Consider the following 20620-nt stretch of genomic DNA (forward strand, 5'->3'; position numbering starts at 1 on the left):
TATTTATATGTACAGTGCTTACAGTCATACACACCGCCTAGTGGCCAGTGTTAGTAATTACCAGTCATACACACCGCCTAGTGGCCAGTGTTAGTAATTACAGTCATACACACCGCCTAGTGGCCAGTGTTAGTAATTACAGTCATACACACCGCCTAGTGGCCAGTGTTAGTAATTACCAGTCATACACACCGCCGAGTGGCCAGTGTTAGTAATTACCAGTCATACACACCGCCTAGTGGTTAGTGTTAGTAATTACAGTCATACACACCGCCTAGTGGCCAGTGTTAGTAATTACCAGTCATACACACCGCCTAGTGGCCAGTGTTAGTAATTACAGTCATACACACCGCCTAGTGGCCAGTGTTAGTAATTACCAGTCATACACACCGCCTAGTGGCCAGTGTTAGTAATTACAGTCATACACACCGCCTAGTGGTTAGTGTTAGTAATTACAGTCATACACACCGCCTAGTGGCCAGTGTTAGTAATTACCAGTTTCACACACACCGCCTAGTGGCCAGTGTTAGTAATTACAGTCATACACACCGCCTAGTGGCCAGTGTTAGTAATTAGTCATACACACCGCCTAGTGGCCAGTGTTAGTAATTAGTCATACACACCGCCTAGTGGCCAGTGTTAGTAATTACCAGTCATACACACCGACTAGTGGCCAGTGTTAGTAATTACAGTCATACACATCGCCTAGTGGTTAGTGTTAGTAATTACAGTCATACACACCGCCTAGTGGTCAGTGTTAGTAATTACCAGTTTCACACACACCGCCTAGTGGCCAGTGTTAGTAATTACAGTCATACACATCGCCTAGTGGTTAGTGTTAGTAATTACAGTCATACACACCGCCTAGTGGCCAGTGTTAGTAATTACCACTCATACACACCGCCTAGTGGCCAGTGTTAGTAATTACAGTCATACACACCGCCTAGTGGCCAGTGTTAGTAATTACAGTCATACACACCGCCTAGTGGCCAGTGTTAGTAATTAGTCATACACACCGCCTAGTGGCCAGTGTTAGTAATTAGTCATACACACCGCCTAGTGGCCAGTGTTAGTAATTACAGTCATACACACCGCCTAGTGGTTAGTGTTAGTAATTACAGTCATACACACCGCCTAGTGGCCAGTGTTAGTAATTACAGTCATACACACCGCGTAGTGGCCAGTGTTAGTAATTACAGTCATACACACCGCCTAGTGGCCAGTGTTAGTAATTACAGTCATACACACGGCCTAGTGGCCAGTGTTAGTAATTACAGTCATACACACCGCCTAGTGGCCAGTGTTAGTAATTACAGTCATACACACGGCCTAGTGGCCAGTGTTAGTAATTACAGTCATACACACCGCCTAGTGGCCAGTGTTAGTAATTACCAGTCATACACACCGCCTAGTGGCCAGTGTTAGTAATTACAGTCATACACACCGCCTAGTGGCCAGTGTTAGTAATTAGTCATACACACCGCCTAGTGGCCAGTGTTAGTAATTAGTCATACACCCTGCCTAGTGGCCAGTGTTAGTAATTACAGTCATACACACCGCCTAGTGGCCAGTGTTAGTAATTAGTCATACACCCTGCCTAGTGGCCAGTGTTAGTAATTACAGTCATACACACCGCCTAGTGGCCAGTGTTAGTAATTACCAGTCATACACACCGCCTATTGGCCAGTGTTAGTAATTACAGTCATACACATCGCCTAGTGGTTAGTGTTAGTAATTACAGTCATACACACCGCCTAGTGGCCAGTGTTAGTAATTACCAGTTTCACACACCGCCTAGTGGCCAGTGTTAGTAATTACCACTCATACACACCGCCTAGTGGCCAGTGTTAGTAATTACAGTCATATACACCGCCTAGTGGCCAGTGGTAGTAATTAGTCATGCACACCGCCTCGTGGCCAGTGTTAGTAATTACAGTCATACACACCGCCTAGTGGCCAGTGTTAGTAATTACAGTCATACACACCGCCTAGTGGCCAGTGTTAGTAATTAGTCATACACACTGCCTAGTGGCCAGTGTTAGTAATTAGTCATACACACCGCCTAGTGGTCAGTGTTAGTAATTAGTCATACACCCTGCCTAGTGGCCAGTGTTAGTAATTACAGTCATACACACCGCCTAGTGGCCAGTGTTAGTAATTACCAGTCATACACACCGCCTATTGGCCAGTGTTAGTAATTACAGTCATACACATCGCCTAGTGGTTAGTGTTAGTAATTACAGTCATACACACCGCCTAGTGGCCAGTGTTAGTAATTACCAGTTTCACACACCGCCTAGTGGCCAGTGTTAGTAATTACCACTCATACACACCGCCTAGTGGCCAGTGTTAGTAATTACAGTCATATACACCGCCTAGTGGCCAGTGGTAGTAATTAGTCATGCACACCGCCTCGTGGCCAGTGTTACTAATTACAGTCATACACACTGCCTAGTGGCCAGTGTTAGTAATTACAGTCATACACACCGCCTAGTGGCCAGTGTTAGTAATTAGTCATACACACCGCCTAGTGGCCAGTGTTAGTAATTACAGTCATACACACCGCCTAGTGGTTAGTGTTAGTAATTACAGTCATACACACCGCCTAGTGGCCAGTGTTAGTAATTACAGTCATACACACCGCGTAGTGGCCAGTGTTAGTAATTACAGTCATACACACGGCCTAGTGGCCAGTGTTAGTAATTACAGTCATACACACCGCCTAGTGGCCAGTGTTAGTAATTACAGTCATACACACGGCCTAGTGGCCAGTGTTAGTAATTGCAGTCATACACACCGCCTAGTGGCCAGTGTTAGTAATTACCAGTCATACACACCGCCTAGTGGCCAGTGTTAGTAATTACAGTCATACACACCGCCTAGTGGCCAGTGTTAGTAATTAGTCATACACACCGCCTAGTGGCCAGTGTTAGTAATTACCACTCATACACACCGCCTAGTGGCCAGTGTTAGTAATTACAGTCATACACACCGCCTAGTGGCCAGTGTTAGTAATTACAGTCATACACACCGCCTAGTGGCCAGTGTTAGTAATTAGTCATACACACCGCCTAGTGGCCAGTGTTAGTAATTAGTCATACACACCGCCTAGTGGCCAGTGTTAGTAATTACAGTCATACACACCGCCTAGTGGTTAGTGTTAGTAATTACAGTCATACACACCGCCTAGTGGCCAGTGTTAGTAATTACAGTCATACACACCGCGTAGTGGCCAGTGTTAGTAATTACAGTCATACACACCGCCTAGTGGCCAGTGTTAGTAATTACAGTCATACACACGGCCTAGTGGCCAGTGTTAGTAATTACAGTCATACACACCGCCTAGTGGCCAGTGTTAGTAATTACAGTCATACACACGGCCTAGTGGCCAGTGTTAGTAATTACAGTCATACACACCGCCTAGTGGCCAGTGTTAGTAATTACCAGTCATACACACCGCCTAGTGGCCAGTGTTAGTAATTACAGTCATACACACCGCCTAGTGGCCAGTGTTAGTAATTAGTCATACACACCGCCTAGTGGCCAGTGTTAGTAATTAGTCATACACCCTGCCTAGTGGCCAGTGTTAGTAATTACAGTCATACACACCGCCTAGTGGCCAGTGTTAGTAATTAGTCATACACCCTGCCTAGTGGCCAGTGTTAGTAATTACAGTCATACACACCGCCTAGTGGCCAGTGTTAGTAATTACCAGTCATACACACCGCCTATTGGCCAGTGTTAGTAATTACAGTCATACACATCGCCTAGTGGTTAGTGTTAGTAATTACAGTCATACACACCGCCTAGTGGCCAGTGTTAGTAATTACCAGTTTCACACACCGCCTAGTGGCCAGTGTTAGTAATTACCACTCATACACACCGCCTAGTGGCCAGTGTTAGTAATTACAGTCATATACACCGCCTAGTGGCCAGTGGTAGTAATTAGTCATGCACACCGCCTCGTGGCCAGTGTTACTAATTACAGTCATACACACTGCCTAGTGGCCAGTGTTAGTAATTACAGTCATACACACCGCCTAGTGGCCAGTGTTAGTAATTAGTCATACACACCGCCTAGTGGCCAGTGTTAGTAATTACAGTCATACACACCGCCTAGTGGTTAGTGTTAGTAATTACAGTCATACACACCGCCTAGTGGCCAGTGTTAGTAATTACAGTCATACACACCGCGTAGTGGCCAGTGTTAGTAATTACAGTCATACACACGGCCTAGTGGCCAGTGTTAGTAATTACAGTCATACACACCGCCTAGTGGCCAGTGTTAGTAATTACAGTCATACACACGGCCTAGTGGCCAGTGTTAGTAATTGCAGTCATACACACCGCCTAGTGGCCAGTGTTAGTAATTACCAGTCATACACACCGCCTAGGCACGGTGGTGTAGTGGTTAGCGCTGTCGCCTCACAGCAAGAAGGTCCTGGGTTCGAGCCCCAGGGCCGGCGAGGGCCTTTCTGTGTGGAGTTTGCATGTTCTCCCCGTGTCCGCGTGGGTTTCCTCCGGGTGCTCCGGTTTCCCCCACAGTCCAAAGACATGCAGGTTAGGCTAACTGGTGACTCTAAATTGACCGTAGGTGTGAATGTGAGTGTGAATGGTTGTCTGTGTCTATGTGTCAGCCCTGTGATGACCTGGCGACTTGTCCAGGGTGTACCCCGCCTTTCGCCCGTAGTCAGCTGGGATAGGCTCCAGCTTGCCTGCGACCCTGTAGAAGGATAAAGCGGCTAGAGATAATGAGATGAGATGAGACACACCGCCTAGTGGCCAGTGTTAGTAATTACAGTCATACACACCGCCTAGTGGCCAGTGTTAGTAATTAGTCATACACACCGCCTAGTGGTCAGTGTTAGTAATTAGTCATACACCCTGCCTAGTGGCCAGTGTTAGTAATTACAGTCATACACACCGCCTAGTGGCCAGTGTTAGTAATTACCAGTCACACACACTGCCTAGTGGCCAGTGTTAGTAATTACAGTCATACACACCGCCTAGTAGCCAGTGTTAGGAATTACCAGTCATACACACCACCTAGGGCGGCACGGTGGTGTAGTGGTTAGCGCTGTCGCCTCACAGCAAGAAGGTCTGGGTTTGAGCCCCGTGTCCGGCGAGGGCCTTTCTGTGCGGAGTTTGCATGTTCTCCCCGTGTCCGCGTGGGTTTCCTCCGGGTGCTCCGGTTTCCCCCACAGTCCAAAGACATGCAGGTTAGGTTAACTGGTGACTCTAAATTGACCGTAGGTGTGAATGTGAGTGTGAATGGTTGTCTGTGTCTATGTGTCAGCCCTGCGATGACCTGGTGACTTGTCCAGGGTGAACCCCGCCTTTCGCCTGTAGTCAGCTGGGATAGGATCCAGCTCGCCTGCGACCCTGTAGAACAGGATAAAGCGGCTACAGATAATGAGATGAGATGAGGTTGGCTATGATATAAGAAAATTCTACAACCTAGAAACAGATAGGAGCTCCGCTTTTAGGCAGTGCCTAAATCTATATATTATTAATCTCCATATGTTGATATTTTGTGGATTTGGTTTGTGAGATGTTGAATAAATGTAAAAGTGTGTTTGTGTGTGTACACATTCGGTCTTCTGCCAAAAAGGTAAAGTACTAAGACCAGAACCAGCACTGTGTGTGTGTGTGTGCCTGCCCTCAGTTTTCATTTAAAATTTGATTGGCCTATTAATTCTGCCTCCTCCCACTTTTCCTTTCTGTAGAGTACAAAAGAACCAAAACACGACAGACACACACACACACTCTTCATACTCTCAGGCAGCTTCAGTCGAGACAGTTCAGAGACAGGACTAGAAAAGGACACGTGGTTGTTGGCAGAGTGTGTAAGGGAGGAAGTGAGGTGTGAGGATGGGCAGGCTGGGGCAGGATGGTGTGCAGCATTCACAGAGCAAGCTGAGTCTCTCGGCTTCATTTCAGGCTCTTGCCGTTTATTTCACCTGCATGAACTCGTTTAATGGGAGCGACACAGGTAGGAAAGAGCTTACTGTCTAAAACCACGGATAATTTGGAAAATGCATGTGCAATACTACGACTACTACTACTACTGCTAATAATAATACATTGTATAGAGCACATTTGGTAGCTCAAAGTGCTGTACAGTTAAGTAGTACAAAATTAAAAAATAAAAAATAAAAAGATGAATAAAATAATGCAAGTAAAACATAAAGGAAACTAAGCATAAGGAGCTAACAATTACATGAATATTGGATAAAATCAAATATAATAAAATGCACATAAAATGCAAAAATAATACAAGGAATTATAACATAATTTCTATTAAATTAGTCATAACAATATGAATTTTTTTCCTATTCATTTTAGCATTTCAGTGATGATCAGATAAACAATGATTATAACAGTGGCGTAGTGGTTACAGTAGCACTGTCGCCTCACAGCAAGAAGGTTCTGGGTTCGAGCCCCGTGGCCGGCGAGAGCCTTTCTGTGCGGAGTTTGCATGTTCTCCCCGTGTCCGCGTGGGTTTCCTCCAGGTGCTCCAGTTTCCCCCACAGTCCAAAGACATGCAGGTTAGGTTAACTGGTGACTCTAAATTGAGTGTAGGTGTGAATGTGAGTGTGAATGGTTGTCTGTGTCTATGTGTCAGCCCTGTGATGACCTGGCGACTTGTCCAGGGTGTACCCCGCCTTTCACCCGTAGTCAGCTGGGATAGGATCCAGCCCACCCGCGATCCTGCACAGGATAAGCAGCTACAGATAATGGATGGATTATAACAGTCCCAAAGTCCTCCTGACTGTGTGTGTGTGTGTGTGTGTTGAGGTGGGTGTGTCTATCAGAGATGAACGCTACATCTACTCAAAAAATGAATAAATGTAGCAGTGAGTAGTCTGTGCTCTATTTACTATTCTTCTCTCTTTTTGTCTTCTTGAAGTAAGTAATTCTGTTGACACGCTGGAGCTGAAAACTAAAAGAAAGAAATTGTATCAATAAATATTAACCATCTCATCTCATTATCTGTAGCCGCTTTATCCTGTTCTACAGGGTCGCAGGCAAGCTGGAGCCTATCCCAGCTGACTACGGGCGAAAGGCGGGGTACACCCTGGACAAGTCGCCAGGTCATCACAGGGCTGACACATAGACACAGACAACCATTCACACTCACATTCACACCTACGGTCAATTTAGAGTCACCAGTTAACCTAACCTGCATGTCTTTGGACTGTGGGGGAAACCGGAGCACCCGGAGGAACCCCACGCGGACACGGGGAGAACATGCAAACTCCGCACAGAAAGGCCCTCGCCGGCCACGGGGCTCGAACCCGGACCTTCTTGCTGTGAGGCGACAGCGCTAACCACTACACCGCCGTGCCGCCCATATTAACATTCACTGTGCATTTTTTTAAAATTTTGACTAATTTTACAATTCATTACTATTTGTTTACATTTTAAATGTGCTTTATGTCCCCTTATGAAAATGGCTCATTCGAGTAAACTACAAGTCTATCCATATTTACTAAAAGTATATATTAATGCATACTTTATACACAAAAATGATGCCGAGTACCAAGTGAGCCACTGGGTTACTGTGACATGTAGTAGGAATAGAATGATTATGATCCTCATCTCCGAGTTTTCTAAATATTCAGGCTTACTTATTTTATATACATAAAAAATGTAAGCATGCATATATTTTCAATATACATAAGTGATAGACACACACACACAGGCTGCCGTGTGTAGAGCCCTCTGCTGGCTGAAACAAGTTCCTGCAAAAAAAAAAAAGCTTCTCTATCTATGGCTCCTTCACACCAGGATCAGATTCTACAAATTCAGCCTGATTTTCAAAAGATTTTTTTTTCATGGCCGACAAATTTCCAGCATCAGGCCTGAATGTTAATGTCAGGAGCCACAAAAGGGCTTTGTATAATGACATAATCGAAGAACAGCGACGTGGCGTCTGGGACGCCCCACAACACCTTGATGATTTTAAAAGTCTCACACGTCAGAATTTGTTGTATTTTCTTGCCTAATTTGACAAACTCCTCCTTAACGTTCCGTCTGCAGCCATTATTGATAATTTTTTGACCCTTCTCCCCGATAGCACGTAAGGACATGAACAATGATTGGTCGGGGTCAAACTTGTAGCGTTGCCAGTCAGATGGTGGCCATTGTGAAAGATAAACATATCGTGTAGTCTGATCCCAGCATTAGTGATCAGATTTAAGGGTTTTTCTTTAACATGCTAATTTTAATTTTCTTTTCCATTTACTTTGATTTCATAAAGCAAACTGCCCCAAACATGAAGCATCTAAATGTGAAGCATTACGAGGGATAGTGAAACCCCAAATATCACAAGAGACAGCTGGCATTTGATAATTACAGAGAGCGCAATTAAAAAGTTGTTTTTGGCTTTTTCACTGATGGTTGAGGTACTTTTGAAGACAATGAAGATCCATCCATCCATTTTCTAATCAGCACCATCACATCACAATCATACAGAGTTCTTCATTTGAAAATTCTGATTTGTTCAGTTTTACTCCTTCCCAAGAAAGGACAGTTTTAAACTCCACATATCAGCACAAAAAGTGGACTTGTTAAGACGAGTACTCAGAACCAACAATGTAGAAACATTACTTCCATAGATAGTCTTTAAAAAAATCAACCTTTTTTTAATTTACAAAAATATATCTGAGATTTTAGGCAATGCACTGCACCTGAGACACGGATACACTGCCACACCCACAGCATGAATAATGGACAGTGTGTTTCTACTCTTCTTCCTCTCTCTTTATGTCTCTCACTCACAGAGGAGGGAAAGAAGAAGAAGCCGGTGCGTTTGGCCATTCAGAGGAGTGTAGAGACGGGATTGGCCATTGAGATGAAGAGCAGAATGACACGACAGCCGAGCAAAGAGACAGCTGAGGAAGGCGAGAAGCCCAAACCGGGAAAGTATGCAAAAAAAAAAAAAAAAAATCACTTTCTTTTACTGCTATTGGGGGGGGGGACTGTACATTCTGGACAGGCTTGTAGTACTCAAGTCTGACTCGTGCCCTAATTTTAAGGACTCGTGACCTGACTTGAACTTGAATACTGATGACTCGAACTCGGACTCATGCATTGACTGCATTCGGACTCATAAATTGGAGATGAGGACTCGGATTTTTTCTTTATTTTTTGCAACATGCCATAATAATTTGGTATAACATTTATATCTACATTAATTATTATACTAATTTTGTGCAAGAGAATGCACATTCACCTGGTCATACGTCATGTTCAGGAACAAACTAACGTTAACGGCGCTAAAATGCCTGGAGAGACACCGCTAGGATTGTCCGCTTTGCTTATACAGACTTCTTGTGCAGTGGGAAAAAATGCCCTGCTATGTGTTCCATATGTAGAAGAACTATCGAAGAGACAACGGGGACGACCTCGAACTTCGGTCATCATTTGGTAAGACTCCACCCAGAGAAGGAAGTGACACACTATGTTCATTGCTCTGTTGATAGTGGGCGGGGCTTGCTGAGCGTAGAACTAGCTAGTGTTAACCCTCTCTTCGTTATTTGCCCTGTTGATAGTGGGCGGGGCTTGCTGAGTGATGAAGTAGCTAGTGTTAACCCTCTCTTCGTTATTTGCCCTGTTGATAGTGGGCGGGGCTTGCTGAGCGATGAACAAGCTTTTTTTTTTTTTTTTTGTGATCATCTTTTTATTATATTTTAAAACATACATACAAACCCAAGACGGCTACTTTCAGGATAAAGCACTAAATAAAATTAAATTAAAAATACAGGACACTTGTGCTGGCAGCAAACACAAAGAGATAGAGGTATTCATAGAAGGTCGTTAAGGGCAGCAGCTATGCTCATCCAAGTGTTTACAGTGGTTTCCTTTGCCTTGTTAATCTTTGCAGTTGTACCTTCCAAACAAACTATATAGTGATAAGAAGCTATCCAAAATTTTCTAAGATTTGTGTCTGGGTGTATCCATTGCTGCAGTATAGTCTTCTTAGCAGCAGTGAACCCTGACATCAACACTCTTTTTTCACACAGAGAAAAATCATACATTGAATCATCATTAAGCAAAAGTAAGCAAGGGTCCAAGTCAAAGTCCAGTCCTGTGAGATCACGTAACACACAGATGACATAGTTCCAAAAGCGTTGAATAACTGGACAGTCCCAGAACATGTGTAGAAATGTACCAGTAGTTCCTGTGTTACAGATGCTGCAGTGAGGATGGGTTACACGTTTCATGAGATATCGTTTATAGGGTGTATGATAGAAACGGTGGATAGTCTTAAAATGGATAAGTACATGACTAAGATTTTTAGAAGTGAGGCAAAGATTTGACCACACTGTTTCCCAATCCGGTTTGAATCCCAACCAAGAAAGTTCCAGGTCCCATTTTGATAGAATCTGTATAGGTTTTTGAACGCTAGTGAGTAAAAAATTATAAATTCTAGTGACTGCACCCCTTGAACACTTAATGGGATTAATCCAACAAAACATTGGGTGGTCATTTAAAGCTGAGTTCCATGGGACACCATAAGCTTTCATGGCTGAACGCAACCTGAGGTACAAGAAGAATGAGAATCCTGGTAAATTATATTCTTGTTGGATATCCTGGAATGTGCGCAAACCATTTGCACCAAATAAATTAGAAAATGTGAAAATACCCCTGGATGACCACAGAGGATAAACAAAAGGTTTATGATCTGACAGGAAATTGAAGTTATTCCATAGCGGTGATTGTGTAAATAATTTCTTTGAGAGACCCGATGCTTTTTCAGCACTATTCCAGGCAGCTAATGTTGATGAAACAATACTACCCAATTTAGTATAAGATTTACGATGCCCAACCCCTGTGAAAGGTAAATCTTGGAGCCTGTGGGGATGCGCTAGAGCAGATTCTATACTTCTCCATGATACTGCACTTTTAGGGTCTGCCCAAGTGCGCATAGCTCTGATTTGAAATGCCCAGAAATAAAGTTTAAAATTAGGAAGTGCAAGCCCCCCATCTAATTTTGTGCGCTGCAAGACTGAAAAACGCAACCTAGGTTGTTTGCCACTCCAGATGAATTTAGATACTGCTGAGTTCAAATCTTCAAAATATTTTGGAGGCGGTATGCATGGGATCATAAAAGACAAAAAGTTAAGTCTTGGTAGAACATTCATTTTGACTGTACTGATTCTGGCTTGCATTGAGATTTTAAGATTAGTCCATCGCTGCAGATCAAGTTTTATCTTCTGACTCATCTCACTGAAGTTCATATGGATGATCTTTGGCAAAGAATCCGTTATTTTAATTCCAAGATAAGTGAATGATTTAGTAAATACAATGTTGGTAGGGAGGCTAATGTGTTGTGAGATGGTATTACGGGCCATTAGAGATGATTTATCCCAATTAATTTTGTAACCTGACATAGTACTAAATTCATTAAATAATTCTAACACGCTTGGTATAGATACATTTAGGTTGGATAGGTACAAAATTATGTCATCTGCATACAATGATACGTGATGATGTGAACCATACAATGTAACAGGGGAGATAACTGGGCTTTGCCTAAGGGCCTGTGCTAATGGTTCCAATGACAGAGCAAAAAGGAGAGGTGATAGAGGACAGCCTTGACAGCATCCTCTTCGAAGTGGGAAGGGTGCAGAATGTTTAGTGCCTGTTGAAATGGAGGCTGTAGGATTTTTGTAAAGAGTCTGGATAGTACCTATAAACTTGGGGCCAAAACCAAAGTGATGCAATACAGTCCATAAGTAGTCAAGTTCAAGTCTGTCGAAAGCCTTGAGCGCGTCTAGGGAAAAAACTGCGCAGGTGTTGGGATATGTGTGAGCGTGTTCGATAATGTGTAGTAGGCGGCGCATATTGTCGGAGGCTAGCCGCCCTCTAAGAAACCCAGTTTGGTCATAATGTATAAGACTATCCATAATGAGCTCAATACGAGAGACCAAAACTTTAGCTAGAATTTTGATATCACTATTGATTAAAGATATGGGGCGGTAACTAGAGCAATCTAATGGATCTTTATTTTTCTTCTGTAACAAAATAATAAGTGCAGTGTTTTGATCTCGATGAGGGGTACCATGTTCTATAGCATAATTCATGGAACCCAGTATGAGAGGACCTACCAAATCCCAGACGGCCAGATATAATTCTGGTGGGATGCCATCGGGGCCTGGGGATTTTCCCTTTTTAAGTGACTTGGCTGCCTTATACAGTTCCTCTAGGGTTATAGGTTTTTCAAGAATTTCTTGATCCTCTGCTGAGAGCACAGGAAGGTCAAGATTTTCTAAGAATTTTTTGCATGAATCTTTGTCAAGGACCACCTCAGAAGAGTACAATTTGGAGTAGAATTCTTTGAAGGTGTTATTAATAGCTCTGGGATCAGTGTCGATTTTTCCATCTTTATTTCTTATTAGATCTATATTCGCTTTAGACTCTGAGTCTTTCAGCCTCAATGCAAGTAGGTGACTAGTTCTATCTGAATGAAAGTAATATTTCTGTTTAGTTCTGTGAATAATAAACTCGGCTTTGGACATTGACAGACGGTTATATTCTAGTTTCAAAGACATTAACTTTTGACATGCATCATCTGAGAACGATTGGGCCTGCTCATGTTCCAAAGACTTGATTTTTTCTTCCAGGTCAATAAAGCATATGCTTTTAAGTCTTTTAGCTTTTGAAGAAAAGGCAATACAGTACCCACGTATGAAGCATTTTGTAACTTCCCACAGCATCTGGGGGTTAGGGCATTGCTCTGTATTAAGTTCCAGGAATTCCACAAGCCCTGTTTTTAATTGATCTAGAAACATTCTATCATACAGCAATGAGTCATTGAAGCGCCATCTACAGGGTTTGGCAGCTGTGGGCACAGGGGTGATAGTGCAAATAATGGGAGAGTGGTCAGAGATCAAGATAGGCAGTATGTCAATAGAATTGAAACACTGAAGTAAGGGGGTACTGACAAAAATATAATCAATTCTGGAAAATGATTTGTGTCTTGATGAATAAAAAGTGTATTCTTTCACAAGGGGATTTTGAATACGCCATGGGTCGACTACATTCATTTCTGTAACAAAAGTATTTAGGAGAGAAGAGGACAGAGAGGCAGATGAGTTGGGTGTATTAGAGGAGCGGTCTAATCCTAAATGAATGGATGCATTAAAATCCCCCCCTATGATGGTATTGTGGTCACTGAATTGTAGTAACGTTTCTATGATATTGTTAAAAAAATGTTGGTCGGGGTCATTTGGAGCATAAATAGATGACAGTAGGTATTTGGTGTGGTGTACTGTGATAACTACATAGACAAAACGACCAAGGTCATCTCCACCTGCTAAATTTATAGCTACCTGCAAAGACCTTTTAGCCAATATCAGTACACCTTTTGTCTTATTGGAAGCACAAGAGTATGCCAACAACTTATAATTCTTGTTCTGAAAGCGATTTACATCTGCCTCTTTCAAGTGGGATTCTTGAATTAGGGCTATGGAAACTGATTTTCTGTTCAAAAACTCTAAGCATCGCGTTCTCTCCACAGGCGTGTTAAGACCGCGCACATTCCAGGATATAATATTTAAGCTAGACATGGTTTAGTCTATTAAATAAGAGTGTCATAGGATTGAGAAACAGTAATACAAAATTGCCCTCGGACATCGTGCAAAGCCAGACAAGAAAAAAAGTTAACAGCTGCCAGACACACTAAACAAATAACAAAAGCAACAACACGCATAACTGTATACAAAAGTTTTACGAGCCGCAAGGAGTCTGTTTGAAAAGCCCCATTGGCCAGTAAAAAAAGAGAAAACATTGAGTCGTGGCTCCTCATAGCGACGCAATCCCACACCCTCCCCACTCGTTACATGGGCATTATGTTGAGAAATGAAAAGGAAAGCAAATAGGCTTAATATTGCATTTTTTGTCAGAATGATAAAACAAATTACTGTAGCTTACTACAAGCCAGACAAAAAAGTCCACTGTCGTAATGTCGTCGCGAGGATGATGAATCAAACAACGCGAAATGAAAGCACTGTATCATTAAAAAAAAAAAAGGGGGGCAAGAAAGAAAAAGAAAACGGCTAACCATCAAGAGCCTTTCAATGTCAACGCAAATACCCATATGTTAAGCTAGCTCACGGACTTAGCTAGATGGAGAGACAGATGTTACTTCGGTAGCATTGCTTGCGGTGAAGGCAGGTTGTTCGAGTGTGTCCATCTGGAGTTCTGCGTTTTTATCCATCTCGGAGGTCTGGGCGTCGTCCACAGCTGCGCCCCTCTTTCCTCTTGGTGTAGCGCTGGCAGCCTGTCTGTAGGTGAGGTTGTTGGTGAGGAGGAACTGCTCTGCTTCAGCTGGTGAGTGGCACAGTGTTTGTCTTCCGTGGTAAGTGATCTTCAGGGTGGCCGGGTATTGGAGGAATGTTTCGATCCCAAATGACTCGATTTTCTTCCTCACTTCAGTGAAAGCCTTTCGCTTCTTGGTGGTGTCAGCACTGAAGTCTGGAAAGAAACGGAGAGTGTCCGAGCCATGCTTAACTAAAGGCACCGCTCTCGCGCCGCTAAGGATGGCTTGTCTGTCGTTGTAATCCAGCAGTTTGAATATGATTGTACGAGGCCGGCTGGACTTATCGCCGTATACGCGGTGTGCTCGTTCTATCCTGATGTCTTGCCCCATGAGAGCAGGGATCCATTTGACCAGGTTTTTCTTTAAGAATGCGATGCAGTTGTCACCTTCCGCACCTTCACTCAGTCCGACTAAACGAAGATTAGATCTCCTGCTCCGGTCTTCCATTTCAGCCAGTTTGTTGCGTAGCTCGTCGATTGCCATCCTCATAGCTGCGACCTGGTCCCTGTCCTGCCTAGCCGCTGCCTGTGTAGAATCACATCTTGACTGAACGCGCTTCACAGATTTCTCAAGCTGTTCGATTTGGTCTGTGGTTGTAGCTAAAGTGTCACTGGTATTTTTCAATTCAAGTCTTAGGTCAGATATTTGCGGTAGGAGAACATCATCCAAAGCGGCTTTGACCGCGGTGGTGACAATGGTGTTTAGCTCCGTTCTCTGTTCAGATAGCGCTTGCTTCACTCCTGCTAAGATGGCGCTTTCCAGCTCGGCTCTTGATATGCTAGTCGATGAATCCCTGAATCTTTTCTTCTGCGGGGAACTTTCGGCGTCTTTGGTGGGACCACTGGTGTGTGGTAGTGCCGATTTTGATGTTGTAACGTAGTTCAGCATAGTTTGCCTCCAGAAAACATTAAAGTAACGAGTGGTAAGTGGAGCTCAGTAAATTCACGTCCGCACCGCCATGAATCAGTCACGTGACTCGATGAACAAGCTTTTTATCTGTAGCCTGTTAACTAAAATGGGGCAGTCGAGCAGGAACGTTAGTTCAACACAGTAGCAGAGACGCTTTCACATAAAGGCAGCAACAGCCACCGTCACATGGTGCGGGTGGAGTCTTATTCTCAGACTCGACTCGAAATTTTCTTGAATGACCTGGACTTGAACACGGAGGACTCAAGACTGGACTCGGACTTGAGGTTTAGTGACTCGACTACAACCCTGATTCTGGATACAGGATCAAAAGAGGAAAACATGTTCTGGTATCATATAATATCAGATTACAGTTCTGCCAGTCTAATTTCAACATTTAGCACTCATTCATCATAATTAAAGTTAATTAGGGTGGCACTGTGGTGTAGTGGTTAGCATGGTAGCTTCACAGCAAGAAGGTTCCGGGTTCGAACCCGGCGGCCGGCGAGGGCCTTTCTGTGTGGAGTTTGCATGTTCTCCCCGTGTCTGTGTGGGTTTCCTCCGGGTGCTCCGGTTTCCCCCACAGTCCAAAGACATGCAGTTAGGTTAACATGGGGCGGCCTTGGGCTGAGGTGCCCTTGAGCGAGGTACCGAACCCCTGACTGCTCCCTGGGCACTCTGGTGTGGCTGCCCACTGCTCTGAGTGTGTGTGTGTGTTCACTGCTTCAGATGGGTTAAACGCAGAGGATGAATTTCACTGTGCTTGAAGTGTGCATGTGACTTATAAAGGTTTCTTCTTCTTAAAAAAAAAGAAAGAAAACACAACTTTATTCATCACACACTTGTGAAATTCCTCTCTGCATTTAATCCATCTGAAGCAGTGAACACACACATGCGCACACACGTGAGCAATGAGCACACACACACACCCAGAGCAGTGGGCAGCCATGCTAACAGCGCCCGGGGAGCAGCTGGGAGTTAGGGGCCTCACTCAAGGGCACCTCAGCCCAAGGCCGTCCCATATTAACCTCATCTGCATGTCTTTGGACTGTGGGGGAAACCGGAGCACCCGGAGGAAACCCATGCAGACACGGAAACCCACATTATTAGTAATGATTATCCAGGTCAGTAATTTATCTTTAGCTCATATCATTTGACCAGACTGTTGGATCAGCACAGAATGTGTATGAATCAGTTTTTCTCCACAGAATGAACTTTATTAAAGCGGATACAGGCACGTCTGCTCCTTGCAGTATTACACTAACAATATTTTGTCACTCTGATTTGTCCATAGTCTTATTTTCCCTGGCGTAAAAATCTCAACAGACAGTCAGTTCTCCGAGTTCTTGGATGGTTTAGGCCCCGCCCAACTCGCTGGGAGACAGACACTGGCCACGCCCCCAATGGGTGAGTGACACTACTTCTTGTGTGTTTATTGCAGTTTCATACAGATTTAGTTAAAATCTGATTGTCCTATTGCTTTCTTTTTAATCAAATCAGGGTTTATTTTTTTTCCAATTTAATTTTTAAATGGATTACATTTAATTACATGATAGAAAGAGGTGGAATATCTGGTCCATAATCTCTTAAATGAAAAAATACATAACATACCTCTTTTTTGAAAATGGACTACTTTCATAATCTAATTTTTTTTTCAAGTGTTATAATGCAAGTACAACCCTGATTCCAAAAAAGTTGGGACAAAGTACAAATTGTAAATAAAAACGGAATGCAATAATTTACAAATCTCAAAAACTGATATTGTATTCACAATAGAACATAGACAACATATCAAATGTCGAAAGTGAGACATTTTGAAATTTCATGCCAAATATTGGCTCATTCGAAATTTCATGACAGCAACACATCTCAAAAAAGTTGGGACAGGGGCAATAAGAGGCTGGAAAAGTTAAAGGTACAAAAAAGGAACAGCTGGAGGACCAAATTGCAACTCATTAGGTCAATTGGCAATAGGTCATTAACATGACTGGGTATAAAAAGAGCATCTTGGAGTGGCAGCGGCTCTCAGAAGTAAAGATGGGAAGAGGATCACCAATCCCCCTAATTCTGCGCCGACAAATAGTGGAGCAATATCAGAAAGGAGTTCGACAGTGTAAAACTGCAAAGAGTTTGAACATATCATCATCTACAGTGCATAATATCATCAAAAGATTCAGAGAATCTGGAAGAATCTCTGTGCGTAAGGGTCAAGGCCGGAAAACCATACTGGGTGCCCGTGATCTTCGGGCCCTTAGACGGCACTGCATCACATACAGGCATGCTTCTGTATTGGAAATCACAAAATGGGCTCAGGAATATTTCCAGAGAACATTATCTGTGAGCACAATTCACCGTGCCATCCGCCATCACAAGCTAAAACTCTATAGTTCAAAGAAGAAGCCGTATCTAAACATGATCCAGAAGCGCAGACGTCTTCTCTGGGCCAAGGCTCATTTAAAATGGACTGTGGCAAAGTGGAAAACTGTTCTGTGGTCAGACGAATCAAAATTTGAAGTTCTTTATGGAAATCAGGGACGCCGTGTCATTCGGACTAAAGAGGAGAAGGACGACCCGAGTTGTTATCAGCGCTCAGTTCAGAAGCCTGCATCTCTGATGGTATGGGGTTGCATTAGTGCATGTGGCATGGGCAGCTTACACATCTGGAAAGACACCATCAATGCTGAAAGGTATATCCAGGTTCTAGAGCAACATATGCTCCCATCCAGACGATGTCTCTTTCAGGGAAGACCTTGCATTTTCCAACATGACAATGCCAAACCACATACTGCATCAATTACAGCATCATGGCTGCGTAGAAGAAGGGTCCGGGTACTGAACTTGCCAGCCTGCAGTCCAGATCTTTCACCCATAGAAAACATTTGGCGCATCATAAAATGGAAGATATGACAAAAAAGACCTAAGACAGTTGAGCAACTAGAATCCTACATTAGACAAGAATGGGTTAACATTCCTATCGCTAAACTTGAGCAACTTGTCTCCTCAGTCCCCAGACGTTTACAGACTGTTGTAAAGAGAAAAGGGGATGTCTTACAATGGTAAACATGGCCTTGTCCCAACTTTTTTGAGATGTGTTGTTGTGATGAAATTAAAAATCACCTAATTTTTCTCTTTAAATGATACATTTTCTCAGTTTAAACATTTGATATGTCATCTATGTTCTATTCTGAATAAAATATGGAATTTTGAAACTTCCACATCATTGCATTCCATTTTTATTTACAATTTGTACTTTGTCCCAACTTTTTTGGAATAGGGGTTGTATATTACGAGTTATATATAGGTATAATATGGTTGTAAAACTTTGTTCTGGATTTACCAAATATTTTGAACTAATTATATTTGGCTCACGTGAAATTATTTATCATGTTTATCCAAAGATGAGCACCCTTGGCAACTAAAGAGTAAAAAAAATGGTTATGGAAAAATGCACTTGTGGTTAATTAGCTTAATTTCACACCGACGATATATTGAGGAAAATAATTTCAGTTCTTGGCTGTACAATTTGCTCAGTAAGTCAAGTCAACTTTTTTGTCAAATATGCTATACATGCTCGACATACAGCACAGATGAAATTTCAGTCCTCTCTGACCCACGGTGCAAACAGGCAATGCAATAAATAAAAATAAAAATAGAATAATTGAAAAAAACAAACAATATAAACAGTATAAACACTCTAGATAAGAACTAGACATAGACTAAACACTATATATATATATATTAGTGCTGTCAAAAATGTTGCGTTATTAACGCGTTAACTTGACTCAATTTTAACCGCGATAATTTTTTTTATCGCGAGATTAACGCTCTGTGACATGATGTAGGTTTTTCATAAGCTTTTGAAACTGCCAGGAACTTGGAACAGAGACTTTGCTTAGAAAAACGATAGCAGCTAGACTGTAATGCCACGCCCCGCACAGCCAGAGTCCTCTGCCCTCCCCCGAAGAGCCACGGTGCTCGGCTTAGGTTTCGTTTTCCCATCGGCGGCTCCAGCCCGACTTTGCAGTGGCTGTGACAAGACGTGTTATGCTCTGCAATAAAAAAAAAAAAACATTGGTACAACCAGTGTTCGAACTATGCTGATATTTTCGGGGGGGTCCCTTTTTTTCCCTTGGGGGGGTGCTTGTGCTTGTCTCAGAGCGCGGATCTCCATCGCGCGCTCACTTCGGATATGCAAATGCTTCCTGTTACACACGATTGCTATGTCAATAAACATCATTTTGCCAATATTTTAGAGACCCCCCAACATTTCCCAAATCATGTTTTCAAGGGATCTCATGTCTGTTTCAGGGGATCTCGGATCCCCCGAGTACCCCCGTAGTTCGAACGGTGAGCAAGCCCATTCACTTTTTTATGCTGATAAGAGAATTACATGGTTTTTCATGTGACAAAAATGTGCGATTAAATTGCGATTAATCGCGAGTTAACTATGACAGTCGCGACATTAATCGCAATTAAATATTTTAATCGCTTGACAGCACTTATATATCCTCAAAGTATTCCTTCCTTCTCAGCCTCCCAGGGAAGGTTTACTCCAGGGTACTGGAGAGGAGAATTCGACCAATAGTCGAACCTCGGATCCAGGAGGAACAATGCGGTTTTCGTCCTGGTCGCGGAACACTGGACCAGCTCTATACCCTTCATAGGGTGCTCAAGGGTTCATGGGAGTTTGCCCAACCAGTCCACATGTGCTTTGTGGATCTGGAGAAGGCATTCGACCGTGTCCCCCATGGTATTCTGTGGGGGGTGCTTCGGGAGTATGGGGTTCGGGGCTCTTTGCTAAGGGCTGTCCGGTCCCTGTACGAACGGAGCAGGAGTCTGGTTCGCATTGCCGGCAGTAAGTCAGACCTGTTCCCAGTGCATGTTGGACTCCGGCAGGGCTGCCCTTTGTCACCAGTTCTGTTCATAATTTTTATGGACAGAATTTCTAGGTGCAGCCAGGGGCCGGAAGGAATCCTGTTTGGGAACCACAGGATTTCATCTCTGCTTTTTGCGGATGATGTTGTCCTGTTGGCTTCTTCAAACCAGGACCTTCAGCATGCACTGGGGTGGTTTGCAGTCGAGTGTGAAGCGGCTGGGATGAGAATCAGCAAGTCCAAGTCCATGGTTCTCGACCGGAAAAGGGTGGCTTGCCCTCTCCAGGTTGGTGGAGAAGTCCTGCCTCAAGTGGAGGAGTTTAAGTATCTCGGGATCTTGTTCACGAGTGAGGGAAGGATGGAGCGTGAGATTGACAGGCGGATCGGTGCAGCCTCCGCAGTGATGCGGTCGCTTTACAGGTCCGTCGTGGTGAAGAAAGAGCTGAGCCAAAAGGCGAAGCTCTCAATTTACCGGTCGATCTACGTTCCGACTCTCACCTATGGTCATGAG

The 20620-nt window shown here is 43.5% G+C and overlaps 2 protein-coding genes across 2 annotated transcripts in view; one reads left to right on the top strand and one right to left on the bottom strand.

Annotated features, from left to right (window-relative positions):
- The window catches only part of rims2b (regulating synaptic membrane exocytosis 2b), a 242987-nt gene that overhangs the window by 190835 nt on the left and 31532 nt on the right, over positions 1 to 20620 (top strand). Inside the window, exons 31-32 of the mRNA XM_060942429.1 lie at positions 8787 to 8928; positions 16530 to 16642. Coding sequence (XP_060798412.1) covers positions 8787 to 8928; positions 16530 to 16642 — 255 coding nt within the window. The remainder of the gene's footprint in view (positions 1 to 8786; positions 8929 to 16529; positions 16643 to 20620) is intronic.
- The window catches only part of LOC132900376 (NACHT, LRR and PYD domains-containing protein 12-like), a 296795-nt gene that overhangs the window by 122871 nt on the left and 153304 nt on the right, over positions 1 to 20620 (bottom strand). The gene's annotated exons all lie outside the window — the stretch shown is intronic.

Source organism: Neoarius graeffei, chromosome 16 (genome assembly GCF_027579695.1).
Source record: "Neoarius graeffei isolate fNeoGra1 chromosome 16, fNeoGra1.pri, whole genome shotgun sequence".
NCBI lineage: Eukaryota > Metazoa > Chordata > Actinopteri > Siluriformes > Ariidae > Neoarius > Neoarius graeffei.